This window comes from Ciconia boyciana, chromosome 3, assembly GCF_034638445.1.
Source record: "Ciconia boyciana chromosome 3, ASM3463844v1, whole genome shotgun sequence".
Classification (NCBI taxonomy): domain Eukaryota; kingdom Metazoa; phylum Chordata; class Aves; order Ciconiiformes; family Ciconiidae; genus Ciconia; species Ciconia boyciana.
Window position 1 is genome coordinate 94,764,828 of NC_132936.1, and position 14,907 is coordinate 94,779,734.

Sequence of the window (14,907 nt, forward strand, 5' to 3'; positions counted from 1 at the left end):
CTAGAGAATGTTAAGTTTTGAAGTTTGGTGATAAGTAACACAAATCAGGTTGAGGCACTTAAACCACTGGGGGGGGGGCAATTGCCTGGTTTCCTAAGGAAATAAGGCCCCCATAGTTTTCCCTGCAATAACTTCTGAATCTCTTGGATTATTTTAATGAAATTTCACAAAGGTATGAAGGTCTTGAACACACTAATCTCACATGTAGGTTTTGTGAAAACTGGCAGCTTAGTACTTGGAGGGGGTACACATGTGACGTGATGCAAATCAGTGTCCCTATAGAAGTAACCTTTAGCTGTGGCTGACCTCCCCTCCGCATCAGGCCAGGTTACTTTCTGGGGGGCTGACGCGTGGCTGGGGGACACACTTTGCCTTGCCTGTGTTTCGGGGTGTCCGGATTCAAGTCAGGCTGCGTTAGTTGTGCTAGCTCAGCCACAGCCCTATGCTGTTACGCAGCATACTTGCTGAAGCGTAGCACTGTACTTGTGCGCTGTAAGACATGCTGTCAGTTAGCCACGTACACAAGTTTTGTGATGCTCTGGAGTGTTCATCTTTGTGTTTTACAAATGCCTGTTCTCACTATGCTAGCAAAGTGCTTGGTACTGCACAAGTTTGATTCTCCTCGTCTTTTCCTTGCAACACATGCATCGTGTGCCAGCTCTCATTTTGGGGAAATTAAGCCATGCTATTGTTGAGCTCAAAAATCATGCTTACACTCAAAGCAGTATACATGCCAAATTTCATTTTTTTGACGTTTTTTAGTGTTCATTTCAAAAAACCCAAACACTTTAAGTCACTATCTGTAACAGAAGCCTTTTTCTTAATCTCTATTGCAAAGGGGGACAGAGAGTTTTGCTGGCAGAGTTTGAAGCACATCAGTAATGCTTCACATTTGAAATGTCTTGCAGCAACTCTTTCCATTACGTATCTCAGACAGCTAGGCTAAAAGTTGTTGGGGTTTTTCTGTTGTTGTTTGGCTGGTTGTTTTTACTCGTTAGGGCTGGAAAGAACTACTGTTGAATGGTTTTGGTAATTGATGTAGAAATAATAACTTCTCTAATGCAACTTCTGGGCGTTAGTAATCTCTGGAGTGATTTCACAGGGAGCCTCCTGAGGCAAAGAAGGGGCTGACAGGACTTGAGTTCCAAAGGGGCTATTCCTATACGGTCTCTCCACTCCACATTGTTCAGGAACAATGAGTTTTAGTGCAATTGCTTTTAAACTCAGAGAGGGCATAAATCAGTGAAATGGTGATGCTAAGGGCACTGCGATGAAATTAGAAAACACATTGTGTGGTTTAATGTTACTGACGGGTTTATGTAAGAATTTTTGAGACATCTGTCTGTAATGTTTTAAGAAAAATTGAGGTGAATTCACAAAAGAAATTAATTTCTTATGAGCATGAGTGCTTCCAAAGAGGTGTGCGCTTGAGTTTCTGAGCAAGCTTTGAGATGCAGTCTTGATTGCATGAGAGGACAAGATGTTCATCTCAATGTATTTAGAGTTTCAAAATAATTGTTTCCACAGCATTGTACAGCAACAGGGAGGAACTGAGTTGGTCACTGTTTTCAAACTTGGCTTATAAGATGTTAATCTTGAATTTCTGTCTCTTCATTAGTAGTCAACAAGCAAATGGATTTTTGGAACAACTGTGTTAATTTTAGATTCATTTGAAGTAGAGGAGATTATTTTAAATGATGATTCTGGTAAATGCGGTAGGAAAGATTTGTAAAGAGGCAGTTTCCTCTAGACAAAATTTCTAATGCATAGTCAACATGCCAGGGAATTAAGTAATCCCTCATCTAAAAATGGAATAATGAAGGAAAATAAAAAACCTAGAAACTGGCAAGAAGATACTGCTCAAACTTTAGTTAATCCCTGTTATGTCGTTATTGTCTGTGACTGTGCAAGTTTCTTCATGGACAGAGGTTTTAACAGCTCAAGCTCTTTTTAAAACAGTTTCAGAGGAGATGGCAGTGATGTTTGAGGGTTCATTAATTATTGCTCTTACTGGTGTTTGCACAGGCAGCTGAGATCATAAATGTCAGTCTGTCAGTGTGATGAGTTCTTTATGAAAAGAAAAAAAAACTGACTGAGTGCCTCAAAAGCTGTCATCAAACCAGAGATTAAACAGATTCATCTCATTCTTGAAACAAGCAACAGCAGAGGAGGGCTCCTCTTTCTCTTACTACTCTCCTATCTTTTCATTCCTCCCTTCCTCCTTCCCTGTTAGTATCTGCTGGGCTTAGAGCTTCGCACCCTCTCCCCAAAACGCCATGAAAGAGCCATCATGATTGTCAGTGAAGCCATGTGCATGCAGCCTGCAAACTCCTCCATGGCAGGAGAGTGAGAGAGTGGGATTCAGCTCTGACAGTTGTAACACCATTTATTTGGAAAAATTCGAGAGGAGAACATGAGTAATGAAGACAAGAACAGTGACAGTAAGGAACAAATATGAGTTTCTGTCCAAGACATAACAGAATTTTTAAGAACACTACTCTGCTTGTTGTTTCCAGACAAGCCTCCAGTTTCAGTCTTGCTCAGCTGAATTACTTTGTTCTCTCATTTCAAATGGGAGTTTGATAGAGTCACCACAATTAGAAGAATCCTTGTTTCTTAAGTCTGAATTAAAATTGCAGTGGGAGAGTGTCAGTGGCAGTTACTGTGCTGAGCAATTTCTTTGTGAAATTTTGGGGATGTCTCATGTCTATTGTTTTTCTTCATTTTTACAGAAAAGTTTTATGATTTTTGACATCTGCAGGTAAAAGGAAGGCATTCTTTTCTTTCTTCTTTTTCTGTTCAGACTGGGTATTTGTTGGTTTAGGTGTAATGCTAAAATGCAAGTTGAGTGTGGAAAATGTTTCTTAAAAGCAAAGCAAGAAGTAATTCTTGTTTCACGAACCATCCTTCTAAGGAAAGCCACTGTCAGTCACTGGCTGAAATAATCCTCTTCTCTGTAGCCATTTTTGATTCTTTAATAGCTCACACTGAGTATTTACTCTTGAGTCTAGTTGCAGCACTTCATCCTGTTCCTAGGGGTTTTTTTCTGCAATCCAGGTAGTAAAGCTATGCATGACAATTTCCTTTTGCTATCAGATCTCTGAAGTTTAATGTTGCAAGATTCCAGGTGCTGGAAGATTTATTTTGCTTGCGTCCTGTATTGCTTGTGTCAGTATAGTGGAAGGCAACGTGATCTGGAAGAAATGCATGCAGGACTGAATCTAAAAGTTCTGATTTCTAATCTGTGCTTTCTCCTCAGTCTTTATACTTGCCCATGAGAAGATGTAAGCATGTGTACTGTTGGTCTGTTTTGTAATGAGTATTAGCTTGTGCTCATGTGTTCAAGGCGCTGGGCAGTCAGTGATCAGATAGCTGCTACTGTCCCTGAGTCAGGCTAAGTTTACCTCAGTGTTAACACTGTTTAATTTATGGGGAAAAGATACGCATTTTAAAAAGTGAGATACCTAAATTTTCATTTCTGTCATATTAACCAACTTATGTTAATATTCAATTAGTCATTACCAATTAACAGGAAATGTATAATTAAATATTTTAATTATAGGATTACTAGCCTGACTTGGAGTAGCTATTTTTCTCATTAAGGCACATGGCTTCATTAACTGATTAGACACTGGTTGACTCAGGCACATGAATCCCTTATTTGGACTTTATTGTAAGCAGACCACTATGGTTTCCATTGGCTTAATTCAGAATGCCAAATTCACTTCTGAGAAGCACCAGAATGGCTTATGTTTCCAGAAGCAAAGATGTGTGGGAGGTAGCTATTTCAAAATAGCAGTGTATCTGTTTCTCTGAGTAATGAATAAACTACAAATCATGTATTTCCCCATCTTTGGCAACAAGGTGGGCTGGAACAGATTTATGCTGAACCCTGAATCAGCCAGGTTGCAGCACACAAGCTGCCTGTTGAAGGATGCACCTGGCTACATTCAAGGCTAGGCTGCTCTTCTAGGCACTCTGAAAACAAGTGCCTGTACGGAGTATGAGTTGGGATCTCTGCAGTCTGTTCAGAGGATCTTTCTCTTGGATCATCTTCTGCAGAGATGTAATTTAAGACAGGACTACTTGTTCCATAACTGTATTAATTCATTCTGCACTACTTTCTTTTCCTTGACAAGGCATGTGCTCCACATGGCTCCACCAGGCATGCAGAGGTGGAGTACGTTATGTACTGAATGTTGGTTTAGGCCTAATAGATGTATATTGTAAGGTATAAGTTGTAATCTATGACATTGATCAAAAAGAAGGCTGTATTGAGGCATACATCAGATAAAATTATTGCAGCTTAATAAAAACTTATCACCTGTATACTGTGCAGAAAGCAGCTCACTTTTCTATTAATTGTGAGATACCGAGACTTTGTACTTACTGAAAAGCTAGGTGCATTTTCAGCATATCTTAAGAGCAGTATGACAGAAATAAAGTAGACCCAAGTGAGCTAATTTGTATATTTGTAATGGCTGTAATATTGTAGTCCAACAACTGGAAAAACACTGTGAGACAAGGTCTGAAACACAGGTAAGAAAAGTGGGTTAGTATATACTGCATGTGAGGAACTAGGGCAAGTTAATAGAGCATAACCCGGAGGGAGAGACTAGCAGGTACTCCTAGTCTGACTTCATTAGATATTTGGTCAAGGAAAGGCATGATGTTGATAAGCAGTGGATCAGATAAGATGACGGCAATAACAAGGAAATGGACAATGTTTAGCCATGGCAGTTACCTTTTCCTGGCTAATCCAGGACAGCTAACACAAAGTAGACGTTTTCCATAAGCACAGGACACCAGGCAATGGAAACTTAAACATAAAAACATGTTCAATAGGCCACTGTCCTGCCAAAAAGATATAGTTATCTTGTTATTTGTTGGATTAATGGCCTTTCAAAATGGATTTAACTGAACTAATGCCTTTTTTTTTCTTGATCGCCATCTTGCACTAGAATGCTGACTGATTGCAGTAATGGCTTTCAGCAGTTAGTCTCCTTGCAACACTAATGCAAACAATTTAATTTTTAATACAGTTTGGATTAAATTTATTTGCAGCTTCTATTAAAAAGAAATACAGAACTGATTCCGCTATGCACAGGTTTGGGAAGGGAAAATGTCTTTTCTAGCCTGACCTGACTCAGATTGCAGAGCAGCAGATCTGCTGAAATCCACTGCCTCTGACATGCCACAAAAGTAAGGCTTGAGCATCCCACATTCTAGTCAGTAACGTGCATTTAATGTGCTACTCTAGAGCCCTGGACAACATAGTCTCCATAGTAAAATTAAAAAAAAAAAAAAAAAAGGCACTACAATACCTGAAGTAACACTTTTCTGAACTTTAACTTCTTAGGTTTTCCACACACTATTTTCTTATAAGCTGAAATGTATAAAGTTATTAATGTAAATAGTATTCAGACTAATTCTTTAAAAATGGCTGAGCACTTTGAATTTATAGCATGCATGTACAGGTTGGGCTTTATTTTGTTTGGGTTTGTATTGTTGGTGTATACATTTAAATCGTTATACATGTGGAAAGAGGGAAGCATGGTGTGGTGCTTTCAGGTACCGCCTTCAATCACAAGAGATACAGTTTAGATGCTGTGCCTTAAAAATCTCCCTCCTGCCCAGGGAGGAAATAGGTTGAACTTGTGTTCAGTTGTTTTTCATCAGCAGCCTACTTCAGTTAGTTTGTGCAGGGAGAACAAAGAAGGTGCACGGGAGAAACTAAATGAGATGACAGATGAAGCCTGCAATTGTTTAGGAAGCTAATCAGTTCATTTTCTATTCAGTATTGCCAGCAGGAGGGGTTCTTATAGGGAACAAAGATAATTGTCCTTTACTTGATGCTCATTTTGATTGTTAAGAAAATATGTATATACAACAGAATGGGAAGTATCATGCTGCTTGGTGGTGACCCCAACTGAAAGCAATATACCTTCAATCTCCCCAAAGGGATGCCTCAGCAAGGAAGTTCTAATATTTTTCCTAAAATGTTTATTGTGAACACAACAGATTCACAGTCGGAGAGTGAGGCTTCTCCTGTGAAACGGCCACGGCTACTGGATGACAGTAATGACAGGCCTGAAGAAACCAGTCGATCCAAACAGAAGAGTAGACGCCGATGCTTCCAGTGCCAAACAAAACTGGAGCTAGTACAGCAGGAACTGGGATCATGTCGCTGTGGTGAGTACTGTTTGCCAGTAGTGTCTGGCTTTCTAACGCAGCTGTGCTTGGATCCGTATCAGAGGTGGAAATACAGAGAACACTTGCGTTTTGTATCTCTCAAAGATACTTTAAACAGAAGCTATAGATTCCACTGGTAGCAAAAAGTTATAATTAGTTCCTGTCTAATTTCCCGTTTAAAACTTTGGCCTTGATGTACTGCCTTGTCTCAAGAGATCTCTGATGTTAATGAATTTAGCTTCAGAAGTCCCTGTAAGGCAGGAGAGTGTTATACCCACTTGACAGGAGAGAAACACAAAGCACATCAGTAAATATGCAAAGATGGCAAGGTTTTTACAGAGCTTAAAGGAACATAGGTCAGCACCTACATTCTGTATTTTATAATTACATTGTTATTAAAAAGTTAAAACCAAAAAAACTTCTAACTGAAAATGTTTTCATTCTCACAGTTAGCTGTTGGGGGGGAAGACTTGTTCACCATACACTTGAAATCATACAACCTGGCGCTTCCGAAGTGATGACACTGTTCAGCTAATTGAATTGAGGATGATAATCTTGTGCAGACAGCTAATTTGGGGTTTCATATTACATGCAAATAATCTTTCTGAAATAATAATTATATTACTAGTTTCCAGAGGAGATGCTCTCTCCTTCATGGAACAGTTGTGTTCATAACTGGTTTAAATGTGCTCATCAGACCCAGTGATAATGCGCATGGTAGTTTTACCTGCTAATTATTTTTTCATATAATCACATACTGAAAGCGTACACTTGCGCTCCCTGACCATGCTTGTATCAATACATTTGGAGAAGTTTGTTTAGTTACTTTATCGTGTCTCAGCAGGGGGATAATTTCCAAAGGATTTGCATAGACGATAGGTGCAATTCACATTGCACCTGTGAAATGTAGAACATTGTATTAAAATGTTTTCTGGATAGAAGGCATGTCCTTCTGAGGAGCAGTGGGGAGAGAAAGGATTGGCTAAGCTAGTTACAAAGACCCAGTTAATGAATTCTATATCGAATACCTAATATCAAGTGAAGAGAAGCAATATAAAGCTGCAAAGATTCCATGTTATCCTTTGTTCTTTTCTTCAGCATCTGTCTGTCTTCAGCCTTTAGAGATCACTGTTGCATTGTGCTCTTTTGGACATGAGACAGGCTTTGATTCAGATATTGGAGGACTGCCGTAGAACTAACGTTATCTGTGAAGCCACCAAACACGAAATCAAAAGCTTTAATGTTGAAATTCTTATGGAAATCATGTGTCTGGCTACTATGAAGTATCCAGTAAAATTTTTATCAAACTGAAGAAATTCAGCACTATCAATGACACAGTTTCGTATGGCTCTTTCTGCTCAGCATGGTAGAGGCAGGAGTTTCTGCCCTTGGTCTGCTGCTGTCACATATCAGATGACTGAGGCTGCTTACAGGTACCTGACTGAAATAGAAGAATCCTCCCTAATATTGGGAGCAAGAGAGTTTTACAAGTTTGGGAAGAGTTGGAGAAAAGATGACTTAGTGACTAGGTTATATCATTAATCTTTCCTGCATTCTGCAAAATTGGAGCTATGTAAGAGCAATGAAGTTGAAAGCAACTTTTTAAAAGTCCTTCCATTGATTAGTAATATTTTTAAAATTATAAAGTAAGACCTGCCTTTTTTTTTCCATAAACTGGATGACACATACATCTAAGTTGGTTCCTCTCAAGTTTTCTTGAATTAGTTCCATAATTTGATATTGTTGCAATATAAATGTTGTAGGAATTATTCTTTAAATAGTTTCTACTGGAGATATACAGCTTTATGGAAATACTTCTGTTAAAGTTCATAAAATGTGTTAATAAAACATGAACATGAAACAAAAAATTCTGAGTTCCTCAGCAATAACTGAGGAAATGAACATCTGCATTCCTACATTACATATTACATCCTATATAGTTTAAAGGATGTATAATAAACATTTATATTCCACACGTTTAATGAGAGAAGTGGGAGGCAGGAGTCTATTTCCATGTTTACAACACGGCTGAAAAGTCTGAAGATCTTTGGTTTATCTGTGCAGCTATAATGTTTCATTAATACTGTATTCAGTACATGTGTTATCTGTAATGAAATGCTCTCGTGTGATGTGAAAGTAGGCATAACCTGCACTACTTACTTTTAATAGTAATATTAATAAGAAACAAACAAAAACCCTACCACTGAGCAACACAGTCATCTCAGCTTCATATCATCTAAACTGCTTTACCAATACTTACCAGCACGTAGCTTTTGTCATTTTTAAAGAAGCTGCCTTAGAAACCATTCTCACTAACTTTGCCCTACTGTCTGTAAAACTAGGTTGCTTTAGGTCATGAATGACAAGCCAGATCAAAAAGCCTGGGGAAGGGGTGATGGGAAATGGGACAGAATAAATATGTTAAAATTCTCATTCACTTAAAATGTTTTCTAAATCCGTATGTGATCAGGTTATCCTTTTAGTCATAATGTGAAGCACAGGTAATGATGCCTGTTTAACTGGAAGTGATGGGAATATAATCACCTGGTGTAAAATAAGCCTGTATAGTCTTCAGAAGTAATAGTCAAGGTAGAACGTTGTTTGATCTGGACTTTGGACCACTGCTATTAAATTCTTGGCATCTTAATCCTTAACTGAAGCAATGGGAAAAGATGTGGAAAAACCTTAACTTTAAACATTAAAAGAAATTTTGATAGTCAGAATCAATAAAAAGGCAGACGTGATCTTTAGAAGGGCAAATGTGTGTGTTTGCTTGGATGTAAGGAAAAAGAATTAACCACATAAATATTACATTGTTCCAAAGCTGTGTCTGAAACACTGTTGTTAAAATACAAATTAACTCTTTAAGACTCCACAGAACAGCAATTTTATTGTTCGATGTTACACGTCTTCTTTTCCTAATGTTAAAAATACTGGATATCATCTCCTTTTTTGCTCATGTGTCCTGGTGACTCTTCCAGTGAGATTTTTAGTGAGACAGAGTGGAAAGAAAAGCCTATACATACCGGGCAATGTTTTAATATACCCGCAGATAATTAATCCAGCGTAACTAGGACTTGTCCAACAGGGCACAACCTTTTTAAAAGGGGACAGAGAGAGTGGGCTGCTTCTTGACACCAGATTTGGAGATCTTTGGGAAACTGCTGTATTGGCTCTACTGTCTCCTGCAAGACCTGTCCAGAGAGAGGTGATGCTGCTGGGCTTGTTCCCTTGACACTACATGGAATTTTAGACAGATTTGACAGTGCTGCAGTGCTTTGCCATGAAGAGAAACAATCCACTACTGAGAAGGGAGTTCCAGTAAGGGTTCTTCAAATTCAAACCCAACATTTTTCAGCTGTAGAAAGATTTGTTTATTTTCATACACACGTACACCCATACTCTCAAAATCTTTTTTCATTCTGCTTCCACTCTGTACAAGTTATTAACTGCTGACAAGAAATTCACATCTCATAAATAATGCTTAAGAGCTATTGCTATATAAGTTGAATGTGTTATGAATTGTGATGGGTCTTTTTGTAGCGTTCTGTGCCTGGAGCAGGAAGAACAGAGGATGTCATTTTCATTAATTTCTAATGAGGTGCCAATTAAAGGCAAGGAAGGAACTCAGAAGGGAAGAGTCACAGAGCTCCCCTGAATCCTGTACCCTGGGGCTGTCAAACGAGCGTGCTGCCAAGCCTCCTCTGAAAGTTCCAGTAAATTACAAACTCATCCAGAGCGCACACAGACAAATTCGGCTTCCCTTTGATCTTCAAAAGAGCAATTTGTAAAACGAGTTCTGAGCCTTTTCACACGGTGAACTGGGAGAAGTGATAGGAATGGTTAATTGCTGATGCACTTTGCAAGCTTCAGTGAGAAAGAGAAATTTTAAAATGAATTCTCATTTTGTGCCTCTCTGACTGGATAACCTTTAAATCAACACTACTAGAACAAAACCAGCTTCCTATGAAACATTTCTAGATGACAGTTACACTAGGCATGTTTTGCAGACAGTGATGTTCTCTAGTTTTGGGTGGGTCTTTCAATAGTTTAGTGTCTTATGATGGATAATGGTTGTATTGAAATAATGTATTTCTTTACTGTCAGATTTAGTAGGCAGTTATATCATCAAGGAATTACAGGAATCATATTCTTCAAGTTACATTCTATTACAGCATTTCTGCTGGAAGTGTAAGTAGTCCAGAATCAATCGCCTATGATCCTTGATCTGAAAATTAAGTTGTCAGTTCAGTGATGTGATAAGCAGCTGGTTACCACAGACATGCTTTAAAACTAGGGGCAGTGAATTTGTGAGTTAAAGTGGCTACAAAACACAGAGTTCTGGAAAAGTATTTTAGAAAAAGACAGGTTGATTATTTGCAAATTACACTATAAATTTATGGGCCTTGTCTTAATTACTTGACTGGATGTATATGACTACTAAATAAAGTTGTGTACATTTTTTAAAGATACTGAGCTGTAAAATTCTAAGCCACAGAAATTATTTGCACAGAAAGCATAGCTTAATTTTATGGCAGAGGTTTAGTATTTTACAGCAAAAAGTAGTTCTGGTATTACTTGTTGTGCAAAGCCAACACACAGAGATCTGTAGTGGTCTTTAATACTGTTGGAATTGCATAAGTTGGATGAGGATATTCTAGATGATCAGTAAAGGAATTTCACATCTGTCATGTTAGATCCAGTCCTAGTCAGCAATTAAAGAAAAATTAGTACAGTGTGCCAGCTCTTCAGCACCTTTGTGTAGAATAGTTTGCTCTTTGTAGGCCACATCCTAATGGACAGGTCTGTAGCTCAGGCTCCACCTGTCCAGAACTCTTGGCAATCAATGGGGTGGCCAAGATAACGGGCCCCGAAAAGTAAGCCTAGCTTTAGCTTTCAGTAGCAGTGCCTTAGAGAGATGTTGCTGATTTGTTTGTGTGATTCTCAGGTAGGAATCTCAAGTTTTTTGTGTTCTTTGGCCAGAGTAGATGCTTATTAGGATGGAAAGATGTTGAGACCTTCCAGTTTGATCAGACTGTATTAAAAAATAACTGCTCAGTTGTGGTGCAATCTGATCAAACAGTTGTTAGCAGTATTTCTTGCCTGTGTGGACAGAAAATATTTTCTTGGGAGTTTTACTGGCCTAGGTTGTGTTGTAACAAGTTATAATTTCCCAGAATGCGGACAGACTTGAACAGTTATGTATTCATTGCCGCTCTTGATGGAGACTCTACAGTAACTACTAACCTTGGGCATGGGTGAAGGCAAAACATGTTGTTTTGCAATTTTTATTTGTGAGGTGTTGGCAAGTATTGATGTTTGTCTGTTTCTTGATTTGAAGGAATGCACATGCACAAGTGGCCTCTACAGCAGGAAGACTTTGCGTCAGGAAACGAGAATCTTAACTTTGCCAGGTAGCCAGAGTGCTGCCTCGCTGTGCTGAGCACATGGAACGAGGGCATAGCATGTTGTTGAAGCACACCACAGAGTGCGCCTTTATAAAGGCATAACTTTCCTTCCTAATTAGTTAGGAACTTTATGTAGATATAACTTTATCCACGTAGATCACTGTCCACTGCTCATTGTGATTGAGATCTAACTACTGAAGCATTTCTCTAGAAAGAGGACCCAGATTTTAGTCTTTATAGTATACAACATGCTGGGCTTGTTGGAGATGGTGCTGAATGTGACTTTAATGCAAACTGGATAAATGCCATGTTAAATTTTTATTAGAAGTTGGTGAAACGCCTCATCAAGATGTGATGAAAGTCGGTAAGATTGTCTGGATAAAATGGTTTCTAGTTCTAACAAGTTTAATAGCAAGCTGCTTGCTACAGCTTAGGAACACAGAAATTCACCATGTCTGAATAGCTGATAACTCAATTTGTAGCCAAGGTTAATGCATAAAACCACTTAAGATTCTGCATTCTTTGCTTAGATTAGAGGAGGGGACAGGAAGAATGGAAAATAAAGAAGAGAGGCCATAGTAGTACAAGATGTACATGTTGCATAGTACAGTTGGCTCGGGTGACAAATTCATTCATATAGGAAAATGAAAGAAAGATAAAGGAAAAGCTGAACTGTGAAAGAGTATAAAATATGGAGTTAAAGCAACAAACTAAGTATTTGAGTAATCTTAAGATTACTTGCCTAGAGGGGAAAAAAAACCATATAAATTAATGTTTAACTAGATTGAAAACAAACAGAAAAACTAGGGGCAATGGGACAGGCAATTACAAATGCCTATTAAGTAGATGAAAGGAACCATTCACAGAAACAGAGGTACTCTGGTTGATTATTAAAATGAGAGAAAAAAACTTAAGACAGCTCATCAAAAAACATATGTCCAAAAAACGCATGTGAAGTCTTCAGATTAATTTCTATACAGGTATCAGTGCACCACATTCCTTTGTATGTGAACAGTGATCATGAGGGAAGTTACTCATGGGAACAAAATTACAAATTTGAGAAGTCATTTGAAAAAAGTAGCTCAAAGGAAAGCTGACCTTAAGGTGATGAGGGAATAAACCCGTGGGGAACACATTTATCTTGCACTAGAACAATGTTAAAAACAAACTGGCATTATATCTCTCTCTTACAAAATATCCTACATCCTAAACAGTCTCCTGACTTAAGTCTGGTGTGTCCTAAAGATAATTTGGTGCTTGCCAAATTAGGGGGAAAAAAAAATATATATAAAAAAACAATGGAAAGGACTTTAAAACATTAATGAGTAAATGCAGATTAAAGGAGATCCAACCACCATGAGAAAGCATTATAAACAAGTTTTAAAAATCTGTGATCTTGTCAGGGACAGGAACAAAACTTTTTAAAAAATATTTGGCAAACATACCTCCTAAACTATTTCATGTATATGTATACACACAAACATATAAGCATAGTTAATAAGTATAAAAAAGAGTGTTCTGATATGCTACTATGCCTATTTTTCCACATCCCTGCTTTTAATTTAGTTCTGTATAAATCTGTAATAACCTGGTGGAATTCTTTTCTTGGGATTATTTAAAAGTGTCTGTTGCTTTACTTCTGTTTTGGTCTTCCACTAAGCAGAGGGGGAAGAGGAAGAAAAGAACAGACCCATATCAAGCACTGAGCATTTCTGTTAGCCATCAGAAACCAAATGTGTCCACACAGAAGAGACTGTACCTTTTTCACAGATACTGTGGCAGCAAGTCTCACTGTGATTCAGTAATAAAACAGGTGGAAGAAAAACAGCTGCAGATTCTTAACTTGTATAACAGAGCTGCTCGTTCATAAACACAGGAGATGAGGCACTTGTTTGGATTGTGCCAGAATAAATTGGGAATGATTTGATTTACTCAGTTAATTTAGAAATTATCTTCAAAAGGACAGGAAGAAAGAAACAAACTTGAATAGATAAGCAAAAAAAAAAAAACTCTGACAACTTTTTCAGCTTTGTACAAAGCAGTCCAATGTGTTGAAACTAATATTTCTCTTAAAACTCGGTCAGATATTAAATCATGGTTCCATTTCCATGCAACCTTTTTCTGTGGAGAAGAATTTGTAACAGCACTGGTAAATTCACTTTCTACATGGATAAGGTTTATCTGGTACAAACCAAAATGGCTTCAGGACATGATTATGTATTAGTATAATAGATGTACTTCCATTGATTAAAATTAAATATGCACACTACTGCTGGAGGTTATGAGTCAACCAGTTCAATAAGAAGTATTAAAGGAAAAATAAATCTTATTAGTAACTGGTTACATACTATAATTCTGGCAAGTCTTCCTGCCAGGCCTTAAGATGTACCATATCCAGCTGTCTTCTGTTGACTGTTCTGTTCTCCTAAGATAGTTGCTCCTAGAATAGTACTTTTGCCTCAGCCATTCCAGTAATGCCTAGCATCTTAGCTTACATTGCTGCAAGTATTTAAAAAACAAAAAAAAAAGAAAAACTATTGAGGTTTGAATTCAAACCCAAAGGGGTTTCTTGTTTTGTTTTATTTTACAAAGATGTTATCTCAAGACTGTAATTTAATTGATGGGGAATAGGAGCTGTTGGTGTCTGAGTAATATGTGTTCGGAAAATACTAGAAATTAAACAGTTAAAAGCAGTTGACTAATTGGTGTATCGTGAGTTCCAAGGCTAGGACCCAGAAAAACACTTCAGTGTCTACGCTTTAGAAAAGCTGTCTACAGCTTTAAAAGTGTAAATGGAGTTCATGGTCTGCTTATAATTAGGAATCATGAAATACAGTTTGAAAAGGCTCAAGTATATTCCCCCAGCTTGTTCAACTAATGTGGATTTCTTACAGCATGTACTGATTTTGATTTCTTCCACCATGCTACGTAAAGTTCTGGAACAGGCAACTCTCTTGATTTAGTAATGTATACTGAGCCTTTTAGTTACCTTCCTATAGTCCCAATCAATACATGTAATTGAAATGGGTCAGTTGGTCTCTTAAGTCCTCGAGTTCTCCTTAAATAAAACGAGTTAGCATGTTCCTTTTAAAAACAAAACAAAAAGAGGTTTTATTTTGGGACTGCTGATGTGGCAAGTCCTTCAGTATAAAACCTTCAGGTGGTTTTTGCAGGGATACTACAGTATGAGGAAAAAAAGAAGCATTTTGTTGGTGTGCCATATCAGGTCTCTTCTTCCATACACACCTGTACTGTGGTTACAGGAAGAAAGAAGCATAGGCATAAAGTAAAAGAAGTTGCAATTTTT

At 37.9% G+C, this 14,907-nt stretch overlaps 1 protein-coding gene across 1 annotated transcript in view; it reads left to right on the forward strand.

Moving 5' to 3' along the window:
* The window catches only part of ZFAND3 (zinc finger AN1-type containing 3), a 146,439-nt gene that overhangs the window by 117,007 nt on the left and 14,525 nt on the right, over positions 1–14,907 (forward strand). Inside the window, exon 6 of the mRNA XM_072856700.1 lies at positions 6,022–6,192. Coding sequence (XP_072712801.1) covers positions 6,022–6,192 — 171 coding nt within the window. The remainder of the gene's footprint in view (positions 1–6,021; positions 6,193–14,907) is intronic.